The sequence below is a fragment of the Mauremys mutica genome, chromosome 5 (genome assembly GCF_020497125.1).
Source record: "Mauremys mutica isolate MM-2020 ecotype Southern chromosome 5, ASM2049712v1, whole genome shotgun sequence".
In the NCBI taxonomy this organism is placed as follows: Eukaryota; Metazoa; Chordata; order Testudines; family Geoemydidae; genus Mauremys; species Mauremys mutica.
The window spans coordinates 56,167,843-56,185,381 of NC_059076.1; the positions used below are offsets into that span (position 1 = coordinate 56,167,843).

The window sequence follows — 17,539 nt, forward strand, 5'->3', positions numbered from 1 at the left end:
AGTTACACTTGTTTAAGTTAACCTGCATTCAGCTTCCTTCTTTGCTAATGAAACAGAGGGTAGGAGAAAACAGCCAGCCAATCAGCATAATGCAAAGAAAGTCAAGTCAAAACTCTATAAAGTTCTCTGAATATCCAGAGATCCCTGTTTTGGCTGCTTCTACTTTTACCTGCTGGGATCTTTGGCTGGTTCCTCTGCAGTTTCCCCTCAAAGGCACATAGCAGGGGGAAGGGAGGCAACACCAGGGTCCTAATGACCCCAGATTTTGGGAGGTTTCCCATGCACAGTTTTGGGTCCTGAGGGGTGCTGGGACAGGGGATGGATCATCCTTGTTGGGCCCATTTTTCCCTTCTCCTCCCAGTGCAGAAGTCCCTACTTTGGCTGCTTCTGCTCCAATCATCTTGTAATGGAGAGGTTTTTTTCCTAAATACATGTTTTGTAATGTGTTTCTGGGTACTACTGTTTAACTTCTATTTTCCATGCTCTTATCAGCAAACAAGATTTTTCTAAATTTTCTAATTTTCCATTGTAAGATTGTATTTGATCTTGGCCAGTGCAGTGCATCAGGACTACATTAAAAAGTTAGTAAGGCAAGGAGGAATCAGTAATGAGATTGAAGGGAGGGGAACAGAAAAACAACAGAACACATGGTCTCTGTCTCTTGCTCGCTTTCACTCACTGTCTCCCTCCTTACATTTTTTGAATGCTCCGATGTCAGCTTGACCAAAAATATCAACCATGAACTGGCATTTTGGCAATCACATCAGAGTAAAGTAATTGTATATTTTATTTGTTCTTTAAACTTAGAAAATAATACAAAGTGCCTGTGCCTGAACACCCTAGGTGCTTCTAACAAACACTTAAAAATACAATCAATCATAGAAAGAAACAACCACCCTATAAACATACTACTAAGTAACCAGGCAGCACTAAAATAAAAATAATACCCCCTTTTTCCTGTAATCACCCCACACTGTATCTACTTCTTCAACAGCCCCCTAAGACTATACAATTTGCAGTGCACCATGAAAATCAGCTGACATAAGCTATTTCAAACTTAGGTGGAAATGCATTCTAAAGGAAAGGCATCCTCACGGAGAACACCCTGCTGGAAGTTCCCTCTCTTTTATACCAAGGAGAGCCATTTCAAGAGCCTCTGATAAGCTCCAATGTGGCAGTTAGTCACAAGAAAAAGGGAGTCACTTAGGATCTTCTCTCTCAGATATTTATAGCTTTAAGTCACTACCAACACGCTAAAAATCAACCTAGAAACCCACAGGTAGACATTGCAGGTGATGGAGCACTAACTGAATATGCTCACAGTCAGACACGCCACTAATCTGCACTACTCTTAATCTCCCAATGGGTTTTAAGGTGCAGCACCCAGTAGAGCACATTACAGAGCTCTAGCCTTGAGGCACAAAAGAAATGAATTAGGGCTTGTCTGCACATACTTTGTGTAGGATTTTAACTATATTTGTTTAGAATCCAATATAGTTAGATAAGTGCAATCCCTACTGTGGACTCAGTTATACCAATACACCTTTACTTACATAATGGTGTTTATATTGGTGTAACTGTTCACAGAAGAGGTTGCACTGATGTAACTATATCAATTTCTAAACCAATATAGATGAAGTGGTGTAAAAACTGTGTGTAAGCCAGACCTTAGAGTGATGAAGTTCATGTTGGAAAGAAAAGATCATTGTCTTTGGTTAGGAGGTTAATGATAAAAAGCAACTTTGGTGGCTACTGCTGAAGACGATCATCCGGTGACAGCTGGGAATCCAACCAAACTCCCAGGCTGCAAACAAGAGATAATTATCTGTAAACACACCTTCAATTTGTGATAGCTAATTTTGGCGATATCTTAAGGCTGCTTTCCCAAACCAACCAACTCTGTCTCATCTGGACTGGGCCTCAGCTAACTCATTATCTTGCATGCCCCAGTCTCCACAAGACAGTGTGAAGGGCATTAATTTGCTTGGTCTGAGTCAGAAGAGACAGAAATACAGAAATCAGAAGAGATAAAAATTGGTGTCATGAGCATATTGAAGACACCCACAGCCAATGCTTCTACATTAACTCTCTTAATAGCCTCATATGCATATTGAGCAGGAGGACAAGATGGAACCAGTCCTGCAAAACTCTCCATAAGAAACCCTTCAGGGCAAAAGAGTAATCATCCAACACCACCATCTATGATATCCCCAAGAAGAAAGAATGGAGCCACTCAAGAGCAGTATCACCAGCTCCTGCTGTGGTCCCAAATGAGTGAACACCACCTATAGAAGACAGCTGATACAACTAATACTATCAGCCTGGATACTTGATTTTCATCCCTCACTAGGAAGGGAGCATCCGCCAATACTGCAAGAACAGTTTCTGTGCCATACATATGTTGGTTCTCAGATTAACAATGGTGCAGGAAATCTTGCTACTGTGAGAGTTATCTCATCACCAGGGCCGGTGCAAGGATATTTAGCGCCCTAGGCAAAACTTCCACCTTGCGCCCCCCACACCTCTGGCCCGGAGAGCCAGGGCCGTCCGTAGCTATTTTGGTGCCCTACGCAGCCCCCCCCGGGAGTGGGGGGGCCCAGGCCTCCACGGGGGGGGGCTGTGTGGGGCTCCAGGAGGGGCCCAGGCCTCCACAGGGGGTAGGGGCTGGGCCCAGGCCTCCATGGGGGATGGGGACCACTTCCTGTGGGAAGTGGAGTGACCCGGCCCCAGCCTGCTCTGCTCCCCTGGCTCCCAGCCACGCCGCCGGCGAGTGCAGGGGGGTCAGTTCCCTCCTCCCCCCAAGCCTGGGAGCCAGGGGAGTGGAACAGGCTGGGGCCAGGTCACTCCACTTCCCGCAGGAAGTAGCCAGCCCCACATCCCCCATGGAGGCCTGGGGCCAGCCCCCCACCACGGAGGCCTGGGACCCCAGCCTGCTCTGCTCCCCTGGCTCCCAGGCTGGGGGGAAAAGAAAGGGGGGAACCACCTCCCAGCACTCGCCGGTGGCGCAACTGGAAACCAGGGGAGCAGACCAGGCTGGGGCCAGGTCGCTCCACTTACCACGCGGGGAGTGCAGGGTTGGGCTTGGCTGCAGTCTTCAGGGGAGTGGGGGTGTGGCGGGGCAGGAGGGGAGGTGGGAGCACGGGGGGAGGCAGGGGCCACAGGGAAGAGCCAGGGAGCCCCCCCTGCGGCAGTGCCTCGCCCCACCTCCGCCCGGGGAGCCCCCCTGCGGCAGCTCCTCGCCCCACCTCCGCCCGGGGAGCCCCCCCTGCAGCAGCTCCCCGCCCCAGCTCACCTCCGCTCCACCTTCTCCCCTGAGCATGCCGGCGCTGCTCCACTTCTCCTGCCTCCCAGGCTTGCCGCGCCCATCAGCCGTTGGGCACAGCAAGCCTGGGAGGGGAGGAGAATTAGAGCTGGGGCAGCGTGCTCAGGGGTGAAGGCAGAGCGGAGGTGAGCTGGGGCGGGGAGCGGTTCCCCAGCACGTGCCCGCCCTCCCCCCATTACTTGCTGCGGGCAGCCATCCCCGCGCCCCTCTGCCCCAGCTCACCTCCACTCCACTGCCTCCCCTGAGCACGCTTTTTGGCACCCCCAGCCACTTGGCGCCCTAGGTGGCCGCCTAGTTTGCCTAGTGGTTGCACCGGCCCTGCTCATCACAACCTTCTGAATAATCTTTACTATAAGGATAATAACAGTTCAGATTGTCAGTATGAAGCCATTTATTGAGCCTGGGTTGTACCAGTGACTTGAGCAAAGTTCTTAAAGGAGATGTTGACAATCTCCACCGTTGGCCTTTCCGAGGCAAGATGGACATGGATCAAGAACATAGTGAATAAAGTGAGGAATAAGCAGTGTTAAAAAAGGCTTGAAAATTATTAACATAGGAGCCTAAAAAAAGTAAAAAAGGATCGCTTGTGAGTAAGGCACCAGAATAGAATTAAGGAAATCTGGGTTCAATTTCCAGCTCCGCCCCAGATTTCCTGTGTGACCGTGAGCAAGTCCCTCTATCTGTAGAACTGGGAAAATAATACTTCCCCACTTCACAGAATGGGAGGATAAAGTAACTTAATGTTTGTAAGGTACACACAGGGGCGGCTCCAGGCCCCAGCACGCTAAGCGTGTGCTTGGGGCGGCATGCCGCGGGGGGTGCTATGCCGGCCGCCGGGAGGGCTGCAGGCAGCTTCACGTCCACTGTAACCCCTAGGTCCTTTTCTGCAGAACTTCTGCCAAGCCACTACCTATTGAGCCCGACGATCTAGCCAGCTTTCTATCCACCTCATAATCCATTCATCCAGCCCATATTTCTTTAACTTGCTGGCAAGAATACTGTGGGAGACTGTATCAAAAGCTTTGCTAAAGTCAAGGAGTAACACGTCCACCACTTTCCCCTCAGCCACATATATTTCAATGTCAGGGTTTGTTTTTTGTTTGTTTGTTTGTTTTTTAGGGTCTACGTAGAATTACACTGGTTGTTTCTAAATTTTAGCAGAATTTCTTGGAAAGAGCAGCGAGAGGGTCTTCTGTGCCCACATCTCACCCTGTTCATGCAGGGGCTGTGACCGTGCCTTGCCCAGGAAGAACAAGGGGACAGGAAGCTCCTCATACATTCTTCCTACCATGAATCACTAGAAAAGCCAGCTTCAATCTGGCCCTGCATATTTAGGGCACAATCCTGCTCCTTCTGAAGACAATAGCAAAAACCTCACACTGGAATCAGGCCCTTACACGGTACAGTAAATCACACATTCATAACACTGCACAACTACAGTATTTCTGCAGCCTTGGGTGCAAACTTAGGCATTTAACTTTTAATTTTGAGCACCAACTCCACTTTGGAGTCATCAAAACCCTGTGGGTCAGTTCAGGTAACTAAATTTGGAATAGTGCCCCTATTTAGGGTTTAGTCCTGCATGTGCCAAAAGTCTCCCATGCTGACTGCTCTCAGCTTCCATTGAAGCCTATCTGGAGAGTATTCAACACTCTGTAGGAGTGGCCTTTTAGAGGCCTAGATATGAATATTGGGCTTCACTTGTAGTTCCATAAATCAGAATTAATGCTATTTATCAAAATGAGAATGAGAAGATGCAAGACACACTGAAAGCCTGACCATTAATTTTGCCACTGTTTTAATTGAAACGTTGGGCCAGATATTATAACTGCATCTGCAGAGATGTGTACACTCGTACAGAGCTCAGTGAAAATGGGCAGAAATCTCAGTGGGTTCTGCATGGGTGCAATTGCAGGATCAAGGCTTTATCTGCTAAAATAATATATAAAAGAGAGCTCACATAAGTTTCTAGACTCTCAGTAAAGAGCTGTTTGTATTACTGTGTACACCACATTGTTTCAATTGTAAGCATCAAGAATTCATCAAAAAATCAGATTTTCTTATTTCAGCAAGATATACCTAGGAGAAGATACTTTCTTTACAAGCTCTTTATCCCTTTCCTCATCCTTTTTAAATTATACCCACTGAACACTTTGCTGTACTATCAATATATTGAGTATATTTTTCATGAACAAAATATAAATATTTCCAGTGAAGTAAACATAATATGAACTCATTTGCCAAGTGCTTTTGTCTCGTGCCTGACTTATGATTGAGCTTTTTTTAAATGAGTAAACAAATGAGATTTTCTGTTTCCTCACCCTTCTCTCTTAAGCCCATATAGCTGTGTGATTTATCATGGACTGAGAGGCAGCACTGAAGACAAATACTAAATCTGACTCCATACCTAACTGTGAAAGAACCTTGCTGAAATACTAGGAGCAGATCTCTATATAAATGTTAGTTATTGCATTGTTTTCCCTGACTTTGAACCGGTATCAGATGTAATTACATAGGGCAGTTATTTTATCTGGGAGTGGAGTTACACAATCAGGTTGGACTCTTATATGAATCACCTCCACTTTGTCCCTGATAACACACTTTTCTACCCTTAACATGCACATGTTTCTGCTTCACAGACACACCATGCCTTGGGTTGGGTAGGGACCAAAAAGACTCAGAACAAAAAGAGTCCAGCATGTGGAATAGGCACTGCTATATCGTGAAACTTGCTTACTCACTGATAGCAGCCTGTGTGTACAGTGCTCTAGTGGATACTTAAAGAGTAGTCATGTCACCATACAGGATTGAGCCCATAATGTCTGATTCACTGGAGAAAGGGAGATTACTCACTCCATAAGTAAATACTTCAAAGGTTCCTTGGCACAATGAACGAGTATACAAAAGTCATCACTTTTGCATACAGAAGTTATTTATAAAAGCAGGTGAAAAACAATCTGGCTTTGTAATGAAATTATCACATTAAACCATAGACACTATAGGCCTGTGCCTAGGGACCCAGCTCCTTTATTAAAAAAGTAAGTTTCTAACCTCATGATTGTAAAGCAAAGCTTGAAAACAGGAACTGGGCATAAGTGATGCAGTGACACCTGCCTGAGGACTTGTCTTCTCTGCACTGTTATCCACATTTGAGCTAACTTCTCTCAAATTAGCCTAGCTCAAAGAAGAGCAGTCACACTGCAATACAAGACTCAAGCTGCACAGAGTGACTGTATGAACAGCACAGAGCAGTTGAGTCCCCCCATATTACTAGCTCAAGCTTCAGCAGCACTCAGGCTCCCTTCACTCCATACCCTGGCTCTGATGGGCCACAAAGCACCTCTGAGCTAGAGATTGTGTGTGCGCGCATAGGAGTCAGGTTAGGTACAACAACACTAACACTGCAGACCACCAGTGGAACAATAGCTCTGCAGGATGTAGAATACGTTCAGTATCTGTATGGGGGAAATAATTGCAAGACTAACTACTGAGCTGATGTAGGGAGAAGGAGACTTGTAAATCTATCCCCCAAAAGGCATTTAGACCTAGCAGGTAGAAAAACAGTGCAGCCACATACAGCTCACCAACTCAAGCAGATACATGCTAACTGCAGGGGTAAGTACTTTTCTTTTTTGGGGGGGGGGGGAGGGAGGAGAAGCTGCTGCTGCTCCTTCTGCACCAGACAGGGGAATCTTATACTGTTGTTCCTGTCTCTAAAAAAAAAGGGGGGGGGCTAACAGTGAAGCAAGGGGATGGGATGGGATCCCTGTGGGAGTGTTCCTAGGGATCATCGTCTGGGGCTGGGCCTGCTGCTTTAGTGATCTAAAGCAGTGGTGGGCCAGGAACAGCGAACCACGGCCACTGGGAGCTGTGGACGGCCGTGCAAACATAAACAAATGGTCTGGCAGCCCACCAGTGGATTACCCTGATGGGCTGTGTGCAGTGGTTTCCCCAGGAATTGAAATTAGGGGGGGTGTTCGAATTTACAGGGGGGGTGTCAGGACCAATGAGATATATAAAAGAGATATGAATAAAGTAAATGTTTTGTTAGGATTATGCAAATTTAACATAAGTATAATGCAAGTTACACCAAAACACATAACATGTCTAGATTTCTAAAAAAATATACATTTAAAAAAAAGTATTTAATTTAAATTGACTTTTGAAAAGTAAGCCATCATGGGGTAAGAGGAAAGTCCTCTCATGAATCAGTAACTGGTTAAAACATGGGAAACAAAGGGTAGGAATAAATTATCAGTTTTCAGAATGGAGAGAGATAAATAGTGGTATCCTTGAGGGGTCAGTACTGGGACCAGTCCTATTCAACATATTCATCTGGAAAAATGGGTAAACAGTGAGATGGCAACATTTGCAGATGATACAAAACTATTCAAGATAGTTAAGTCCCAGGCAGACTGCGAAGAGCTACAAAGGGATCTCATAAAACTGGGTGACTGGGCAACAAAAACGGCAGATGAAATTTAATGTTGATAAGTGCAAAGTAATGTACACTGGAAAACAATCTCAGCTATACATACAAAATGAAGGAGTCTGAATTAGCTGTTAACACTCAAGAAAGATCTTGCAGTCATTGTGGATAGTTCTCTGAAAACATCCACTCAATGTGCAGCGGCAGTCAGTGATACCCAACATTCTGTTTGCTTTTTTAAAAAGAACAGGAGCACTTGTGGCACCTTAGAAACTAACAAATTTATTTGAGCATAAGCTTTCGTGGGCTACAGTCCACTTCATCGGATGTAGCCCACAAAAGCTTATGTTCTTTTTGCAGTACAGACTAACACAGCTACTACTCTGAAACCTTTGCTTTTTTAAGGAAGGGATAGATAATAAGACAGAAAATATCATATTGCCGCTATATAAATCCATGGCACATGTACACCTTGAATACTGTGTGCAGATCTGGTTACCCCATCCCAAAAAAGACATACTGGAAATGCAAAAAGTACAGAGATGGGCAACTAAAATGATTAGGGGTATGAAACAGGAGAAGAAATTAAAATGACTGGGAATTTTCAGCTTAGAAAAGAGACGACTAAGGGGGGATATGCTAAAGGTCTATAAAATCTTGACTGATGTGAAGAAAGTGAATAAAGTAAATGTTTTGTTAGGATAATGTAAATTTAACATAAGGAAAATGCAAGTTACATCAAAACACATAACAGATCTAGATTTCTAAAAAAATATATAATTTAAAAAAAAAGTATTTAATTTAAATTTACTTTTGAAAAGTAAGCCATCATGGGGTAAGAGGGAAGATCCTCTCATGGATCAGTAACTGGTTAAAAGATGAGAAACAAAGGGTAGGAATAAATTATCAGTTTTCAGAATGGAGAGAGATAAATAGTGGTATCCTTGAGGGGTCACTACTGGGACCAGTCCTATTCAACATATTCATCTGGAAAAATGGGTAAATAAACAGTGAGGTGGCAACATTGGCAGATGATACAAAACTACTCAAGATAGTTAAGTCCCAGGCAGACTGCGAAGAGCTACAAAGGGATCTCACAAAACTGGGTGACTGGGCAACAAAATGGCAAATTAAATTCAATGTTGATAAATGCAAAGTAATGCACATTGGAAAGCAATCTCAACTATACATACAAAATGATGGCATCTGAATTAGCTGTTAACACTCAAGGAAGAGATCTTGGAGTCATTGTGGATAGATCTCTGAAAACATCCACTCCATGTGCAGCAACAGTCACAAAAGCAAACAATGTTGGGAGTCATTAAGAAAGGGATAGATAATAAGACAGAAAATATCATATTGCCTCTGTATAAATCCATGGTATGTGCACACGTTGTATAGTGTGTGCAGATCTGGTCACCCATCCTAAAAATATATATATTGGAATTGGAAAAGGTACAGAGATGGGCAACTAAAATGATGAGGGGTATGAAACAGGAGGAGAGATTAAAGTGACTGGGAATTTTCAGCTTAGAAAAGAGATGACTAATGGGGATATGATAGAGGTCTACAAAATCTTGACTGGTGCGAAGAAAGTGAATAAGGAAATTTTATTTAATCCTTCACATAACACAAGAGTTAGCAGTCACCCAATGAAATTAATAGGCAGCAGGTTTTAAAAAAACAAAAGGAAGTATTTCTTCACACAATATAAAGTCAATCCAGGGAACTCTTTGCCAGGGGATGCTGTGAAGACCAAAACTATAACAGGATTTTAAAAAGAACTAGATAAATTCCTGGAGAACAGGTTCATCTGTGGCTATTAGCCAGGATGAGAGGGATGCAACGCCATGCTCTGAGTGTCCCTAGCCTGTTTGCCAGAAGCTAGGAATGGGCAACAGGGGATGGATCATTTGATGATGTCCTGTTCTGTTCATTCCCTCGGAAGCACCTGGCCTTGACCACTGTTGTAAGACAGGGTACTCGGTTATATGGACCATGGGTCTGACCCAGTATGACCATTCTTATGTAAAAATTAATTATAATAAAAATGTTTAGTACAGAAACTCCCCAACATAATGACCTCCCAAGATAGCAACAATGTGAGATAACAACCTTGGCAAATATTGCATTTTAAAAATCTTGGCCTACTGGGAAACATATAAGTTTCCATTCCCAGTCACAAATCTAGCATTCTGGAGCAAAGTGACTAAAATATAGTCCAGCAAACAAATGTTTATTTAACGTGCCCCTCACTTTTCCCTCCACCGCACCACGCTCACCGGTGTTGTCCTTGGTCAGTGGAGACTCAGAGTTCAGAGGTGCTTTCACGTGAGTTCACCTCCCAGGTGGGGGACAAAAAGGCACAGTTCGCTCTGGCCATGGCTGTTCGTTGTGCCACCGTTTACTCCACCGCTCTGTTGCCAATGGCCCTGCACAGTCACCTTCTGCTGCCACCTGCCACTGTGACCTCTGTGAGTTGTTCTCTTGAGGTCCCACCAGCTCTCAGTGATTTCAGCTGAGCTCTCAGTGCGGGAACCTTGCTGCTAGTGCAGTCTGGGCTGTCTCTTACACAAAAACACTGTACCCACAGGAACACTGTCCCCACAACAGGACTAAGCACTTAGACCTGATTGTCAGTGATTTCGGCTGCAGTGGTCACTTAACAGAACAAAAGACTATCTATGGAGCCTAATCAGCTCTGTCTTTAAACAGTGGAGAGGGACAGGTCCCAACCCTCTCTCTTGATGCCTTCAAATCATCACAGGCAAAATACAGTTCTACTGCCCTTTACTCATACAATAATAACAACATTTCATCCCCCCTTACCTCCACATTCAAGTGGTTTGTAACCCAACCCCAGCCAAAATCTATCACTTGGACAACACAGCTCTGTTTGCTGGATACCTAAATAGATTAGGTGTGAATGTAAATATAATCTGGCCCTGAAGCCTTAACCCCCAGCTCATCACTAGCTGTCAGGGAGAGCTCATTTAGACTTTGCTTACAAATCATCATTTGAAATTATTAGGTTGGCCAACATCACCGAAATGAATGCACTGACATCATAAAAACAGCTGTATAAGGAAGCTAGTCTATGTTCATACTTTTCAAATCTAATATACTTTTTCAGATACACGTATTTTATCATACACTGTATAAGCTTTTGAAGTATTAATGTTTCAGTTTAAATTCAGATTTCCAAACAGTCACTAAATTGGTATGTAACTAGCTCACAAAACCATGGGTGGCAAGTTTGTACAAATTTTGGTGGTGCCCAGAACCCGCCCCCCAAACTCCGCCCCCACCTGCCTAAGGCTCTGGGAGGGGTTAGGTCTGGGGTGCAGGTCCTGGGCTGAGGATTAAGGTGCAGGAGGGGTGCAGGGTGCAGGCTTTGGGATGGAGCAGGGGGTGGGTGTGCAGGAGGGGGTGCGGGGTGCAGGCTTTGGGACAGAGTTTGGGTGCAGGCTCTGGGCTGGGGGTGGGGGTGTAGGAAGGGGTGAGGGGTGCAGGCTCTGGGAGGGAGTTTGGGGGTGGGAAGGGGTGTGTGGGAAAGGGGAGGTGGTGCACGCTCTGAAAGGGGGTGCAGGCTCTGGGAGGGAGACTGAGAATAGGAGGGAGTGCAGGGGTGAGGGCTGTGGGGCTGAGGGGTTCATGCTGCGGGGGGGGCCTCAGAGCTGTGGCAGAGGATTAGGGTGCAGAGCGATGAAGGCTCTGGCTGGGGCTGAGGATTAGGGTGCGGGGGGATGAGGGCTCTGGCTGGGGATGAGGATTTGGGGTGTTGGAGAGGCTCACGGCTAGGGTGGAAGGACAGGGTAAGGGCAGCCTGCCTTGCCATTAGTGGGTGGCAGGCACTAGGACCCCGGGGCAGCAGACAGCAGTTCTGCCGGGAGCCGTTCTACTCCGGCAGCAGAAGCAGGCAGGGGAGAGGTGCTGTGCTGCTTTCTGTCAGGCAGGGATGCGGCCGGGGGCGGTAGCCAGGGCCCGATCCAGGCAGGGCCGAGGGAGAGACCCAGCTCCAAATATTGCTGGAGCAGGGCACCCGGCCCTGAATATTCCTGGAGCCCGAGCACCGCAAATGTATATAACCTGCCGCCTATGCACAAAACTGGGGGGGTGTTGGGAAAATTCAGGGGGGGTTTAGGGAAATCACTGGCTGTGTGTGGCCTGTGGGCTACAGGTTGCCCACCACTGATCTAAAGCCCCATCTCTAGTAAAGTTTTACATTCACACCACAGTTATCATTTGACTCAGTTTCTAACAAGTGACTCCATCTGTATACTTACTAAAATAGTCACAGCATCTAGTAAAACCAAAGACACAAACTTTGAACAATTAAAGAAAAATGGCATCAGAACAAGAAGTTTGTTAATAAAACAGATAGTAGCAGGGGAAAGCTAAAGTAGGTTGAGAAGAATTAGATGTTATGTTTGTTTATTTATTGACTGGGGGGGAGTGCAATTTTTTGGGGGGGGGAGGAGAGAAAAGTAGTAGTCAAAATATATATTTATAGAAGAGGACACTCTTAGGGACAAAGGCTCAAAACAAGAAGTGTGAATGAAAGTGAAACAAGGAGTAACAAAATATGAATTACACAAGACTGTTGATTGTTAGACTACAAAAGGAACACACTGAAGTTTGGCGAGTGAGTGCGTGGAGAAGCCCCCTGGATCAGCTCCGGCCCGGAGCAGGGGATCTGAAGCAGGTGTCGGGCGCTGCACCTATGGCAGTGTCGGCAGCAGCCGGGGGAAGACAGAGCGACACCTGCGGCTCCCGCCTGCCCCAGTGCGGCGAGGGGCCGAGCGGGGGGCCGCCCCCTGCCAGGGAAAGGGCTGGGCAGCAGGGGCTGTGCTCGGCGGCGCCCAGCGGGGACGGAGCTGGGCAGGTGCAGAAGGCGGCGGCCGTTGGGAGGTGACCTGACGGGGACCCCGGCGGCTGTCGGTGCCCGGCGCGAGGGGGCGGCTCTCACCTCCGCTCCTGCTCCAGGCGGTGAAGCAGACAAAGGAGAAGGCGGCGCTGAGGCACAGAAATGTCACGATGCTACCGGGCTTGAGCCTCATCTCCCCGCATGCCCCAGCAGCAGCCTCTCCTCCGGCGGCGCCGCCAGCGACCCTGCGCCGGCGCTGGCCCCGCGACTCCCAGCGCTCGCACTGACCGCCCTCAGCGGCGGCGGCTCTGCCTCCGGCAGCCGCCCGCGGCCACGCCCGCCCCGCCAAGTCCGCGCTCCCCGAACTCGCCCCGTCGGCGGCGCCCACCTGCCAGGACACGGCCCCCTCCGCCCTCTAGCGCGCTCCTCCCGGCGGCAGCCCCTCGCCTCTCCCGGGAGCGCCCCCAGCCGCGCCCCCTTTGCTCGGAGGGGCTCAGGGGCCGGTGTGGGAGGGCGCCCCCCTGCAGCTAGCAAGGCTGCAATACCGCCTCCGCCCTCCCCATGGCCGTGCACACACTGGCGTCCCGGGGCGCAGCCCTCCTGCCTCCTTCTCCCTGGCTTCAGGGGGCCCCGCCGGCTCACTAGGCTCACTGCCGCCCTACCGGCTGTACTGCTCCAACCCGGGAGCCCAAGAGGACACGGAGCCCTTCAGCACTGGCCTGGACCAGGTGCACAGTCAGCCCGAGAGAGCAGCGTGGGCTCCCCTGCCCTGGTTTCCTATTTACTACAGTGGAGAGCAGTAGTCTCCTGTGGGAGCCATTAAAGCTGCATGGAGACAAATGGAACAATGTGTAAGTGGCCCTCCCCACACCCCAGTCCACTTGCCGAGCACCTCTGATTCCTTCCCAGCTGAAGAAACTTTCTAGCTCCCCACTACAGTCACGAGCACCTGCCCCAATATCTATCCCACGAACTGCCTCCAAACCCAGCACTCACTCAAGTGACTAAGCCCTAATCAAACTTGGCCCAACTGTTAAGCCCTTTTAGTAACCCCAAAAGAGACAACCCCTACTGAATTCTAGGAAAGGGGTGGGCGCTAGCCTGCCCTTTTCATAAGCCCCCTCTCCCCCAGCCTAAGTGGAGGAGTCGCTAAACCCAGGGTTCAACTGATCACTTGGGACAACCAATGATTAAACAGGATGGGAGTGAGGGTCATAGGTACAAAATCAGGGAGCCAGAGGAGGGCACTGAGCAGAGAACCCCAGACAGCACCCACTGCTCCTCAAAGTTGTCTAGGGAGCCAGTGGACACCAACCAAAGGAACTCTGCCTGGATGCATGAAACATGGGAGGAACAGAAATAGGTCCCACAATTGCAGAGCAGCTCCCTTCCAGCATCCTCCTCCTTGTACCATAGATGGCCACTTTAACCAGCACAAGGAAGAGGTTGATGAGGCGGTCTCGCGACTTTGTGGGGCCATGGATAGGGTGTGCATATATGAAAAGGTGTGGGAAAAGTGCAGCCAAAATCTCAAAAGGAGGTTCTGGAGGAACTGGAAAAGGGGCTGCAGCCTGGCTTACTGCAGATAGATGTGCGCCAGGGTCTCCCTCACACCGCAAAAGGGACAGGTGTCAGGGATGGGAGTGAACTACACCAGGTACACGACCATGCTAACAGCTCCCAAAGGAGACAAGATAATATCTTTTATTGGACCAACTTCTGTTGGTGAGAGAGACAAGAAGAAGAGCTCTATGTGGCTCGAAAGCTTGTCTCTCTCACCAACAGAAGTTGGTCCAATAAAAGATATTACCTCACTCACCTTCTCTCTCTAATATCCTGGAGTCAACAGGGCTACAACACCACTGCATATAAACCCCCAAAGAGTCAAGTATTGGACAAGTACTAACCTGACTATTCACTCAACTGCAGAAGACTGCTAATCTTCCCCAAGCTCTGCTGACAAATTCCTGGGACTTGAACCCCATCCTAGCTGCAGAAGCTCTCTCCATAATCTCCCACTGACACAAATGCCTGGTCCTATCTTGTTTCCCACTACAGCAGGGGTAGCAACCTATGGCACGGGTGCCAAAGGCGGCACATGAGCTGATTTTCAGTGGCACTCACACTGCCCGGGTCCTGGCCACCGGTCTGGGGGGCTCTGCATTTTAATTTAATTTTAAATGAAGCTTCTTAAACATTTTTAAAACCTTATTTACTTTACATAAAATAGTTTAGTTATATATTATAGACTTATAGAAAGTGACCTTCTAAAAACATTAAAATGTATTACTGGCACCCGAAACCTTAAATCAGAGTGAATAAATGAAGACTTGGCACACCACTTCTGAAAGGTTGCCGAACCCTGCACTACAGAAACCTTCATGACCTGGTATGTTTATTTAAATGTGTGCTGTTTGCCACACAAGTCAAAATATCATAATTGTGTCTATAGCAACATGTACCCAGCCCTCTATAAACACACAGAAAATATCAATACAGCTATTGTAATTGGATTTGAATGAACAATCCTTGACTCATGTTAAACCTATGCTTACCACAGTTGGATAAATGCACCAGAACTCTAAAGTTCTCTCTTTTTTTTTTAAAAAAAGGTAAATTAGGTGCACAAAACTAGGTTAATGTAATTAGAATTTAAAGGTCTAGACACATCAGTGACATTTCCCCCCATTTAACTCAGTTCTCTTATATGCATAAATATTAAGATATACATTTACCTCTATCCATTTGAGCACACCTTTCTGTTGTTGTACAGTGCCTAGCACACAAACATAAGAGAACTGCCCAAAATCTTTACCAATATGTACTTATAATATGGCCAAGTTAAGAGGCAATGGGAACCTTACATTTGGAGCTTCCCAGTTTTCACTGAGACCTTAAATTTTAATGGAACTATGTTAGTTTAAGTTTAAATTTATATAATGACAAAGCCCCCTCCTAATCTTCCTTTACACCTTAACAATGAGCGATCATACCCTTCACATGGCTTTGACAACTAGGGTGCCCAGATAGCACGTGTGAAAAAACAGGACAGGTGTGGGGAGCATTAGGAGCCTATTTAAGAAAAAGGCCCAAATATTGGGACTGTCCCTATAAAAATCAGGATATCTGGTCACCCTATTGACAACTCTATTTTCATCAGTTACTCACAAATCTACCTCTCCACTCTGGATCAGTCTTCCTCAGTCCAATCCCATATCTTGGCCTGTCTTTCTTACATTTCTATTTGAATGACAGACAACAAACTCAGCATGGTTAAAAGTGAGCTCCCAATTACCTGCTCCCTGCCAAGATTTCCCCTTTAACTCTTTTACTTTGTCATATAGCTCAGTGGTTTGAGCATTGGCCTGCTAAACCCAGGATTGTGAGTTCAATCCTTGAGGGGGCCACTTAGGGATCTGGGGCAAAAATCAGTACTTGGTCCTGCTAGTGAAGGCAAGGGGGCTGGACTCAATGACCTTTCGGGATCCCTTCCAGTTCTATGAGACAGGTATTGTGGGCCACCCCAACATCCTCTTAGTTAATCAGGCCTATAACCTGTGTCTTATTGACTCTGCCCTCTCATTAGATCAACATCCCAGGCTGTGTCTATATCTTCCTACACAAGATTTCAAAGAAGCCTTATTGCCTCTAACTACAACACCAAAACTTTCCTCCAGGCCATTTCACACCTTGACTATAGTACAATTTTGTCCTGTTCAGGTCTATTTGGTTGGTAAGATCATCTATGTGCCCCATTCTTACAACATCCTCCTCCTCAACCCTGCTTTGAGTCCCTCCCCTCTTATTTCACCTATCAAATACAAGCTTCTTGAGTGCGAGCCACAAAGGTACCACTGCAATCCACAAAACTCCCACTTGGCTGCCACCTAAGCCTGGAGGCACCTAAATTCACTCAGTGCCTACATTTCTGCAGTAAAAGTTCCCTAGGTACCTATATTTCTGCCTCTGACCATGTGCACTGCTGCCTCCCTCTAGGCACCCAGACACTTATCTCCCACCCCAAGCCCTAGAGCAATTTACAAACTAAAGAAGACCGGAATTCAGCTGCTTAACTCACATGCAAGGGACTGATCCAGTAGGTGTACTCAGAGGCCATCTACCAGGTCAGGCCTCTCAAGCAAGCTCACCCAAACAAGCTGGGGAAGGGAGGGAGAAGGATCAGGACCTCCCTTATACAACTAGCCTAGGAGCTAGGGTACTTCACCAAGGATGTGGTAGACATCCCCCACCCCGATTCAAGGCCCTCCTCCTGAGGGAGAGAAGGGATTTGTACAGGGATTGGCCACCTCTTGGGCAACTGCTCCACCCATTAGGCTACAGAGTGATTCTAACACTTTCAGTAGCCCAGCTAATATTTATTAAACAATTTAATTAAAGTGGAACAATTTCAATATGACAGACTAAGGGAGACCCACATCAGAATATTCTGTAGCCTAGTGGTTACAGCACTTACCTGAGAAGCAGCTGATCTCTGTTCTTCCCTCAGTTGGAGGGATGACTTGAACTGGGGGTCTCCTACATCTTGGGTGAGTACACTAGGCCAAAGATGATAAGGGAGGGCTGTCTCCTCCTACCAGCCTCTTTTGATTTTGGCTCCACAGACCACTTAGGCAACCAAATGCCTATCATTCTCCTGGTTTACAGATCACAAACCAAATCAGGTGCCTCCCTGCAACTTGGATTTAGGTGCCTATTTCTGAGAGGGGCAGGGCTTAGCACACACCCCTTTCCTCAGCATCTCCCATTGGGTAGCTTAGATGGCTTCCCACCTAGCGTGCTAGGTTTTTGGATCACAATCTCAGGCTCCTATTTTCCCCCATTCATTGTATGGGAGCCTTGGCACCTAACTCAGGCTTTGAAGATCACAATGGTGTTCCTGCAATTTTCTAGGCACTGAAAA

At 47.1% G+C, this 17,539-nt stretch overlaps 1 protein-coding gene across 9 annotated transcripts in view; it reads right to left on the bottom strand.

Moving 5' to 3' along the window:
* The window catches only part of MGAT4D (MGAT4 family member D), a 134,799-nt gene that overhangs the window by 93,709 nt on the left and 23,551 nt on the right, over positions 1-17,539 (bottom strand). For 3 of the 9 annotated variants that reach the window (XM_045019633.1, XM_045019636.1, XM_045019634.1), the window contains exon 1: positions 12,721-12,857. The exons of 5 other annotated variants lie outside the window; for them this stretch is intronic. In XM_045019633.1, coding sequence (XP_044875568.1) covers positions 12,721-12,811 — 91 coding nt within the window. In that variant the 5' untranslated portion in view covers positions 12,812-12,857. Of the gene's footprint in view, positions 1-12,720; positions 12,858-17,092; positions 17,381-17,539 lie in introns of those variants that run through there. One more of the 9 variants, XM_045019641.1, reaches the window with a different exon arrangement.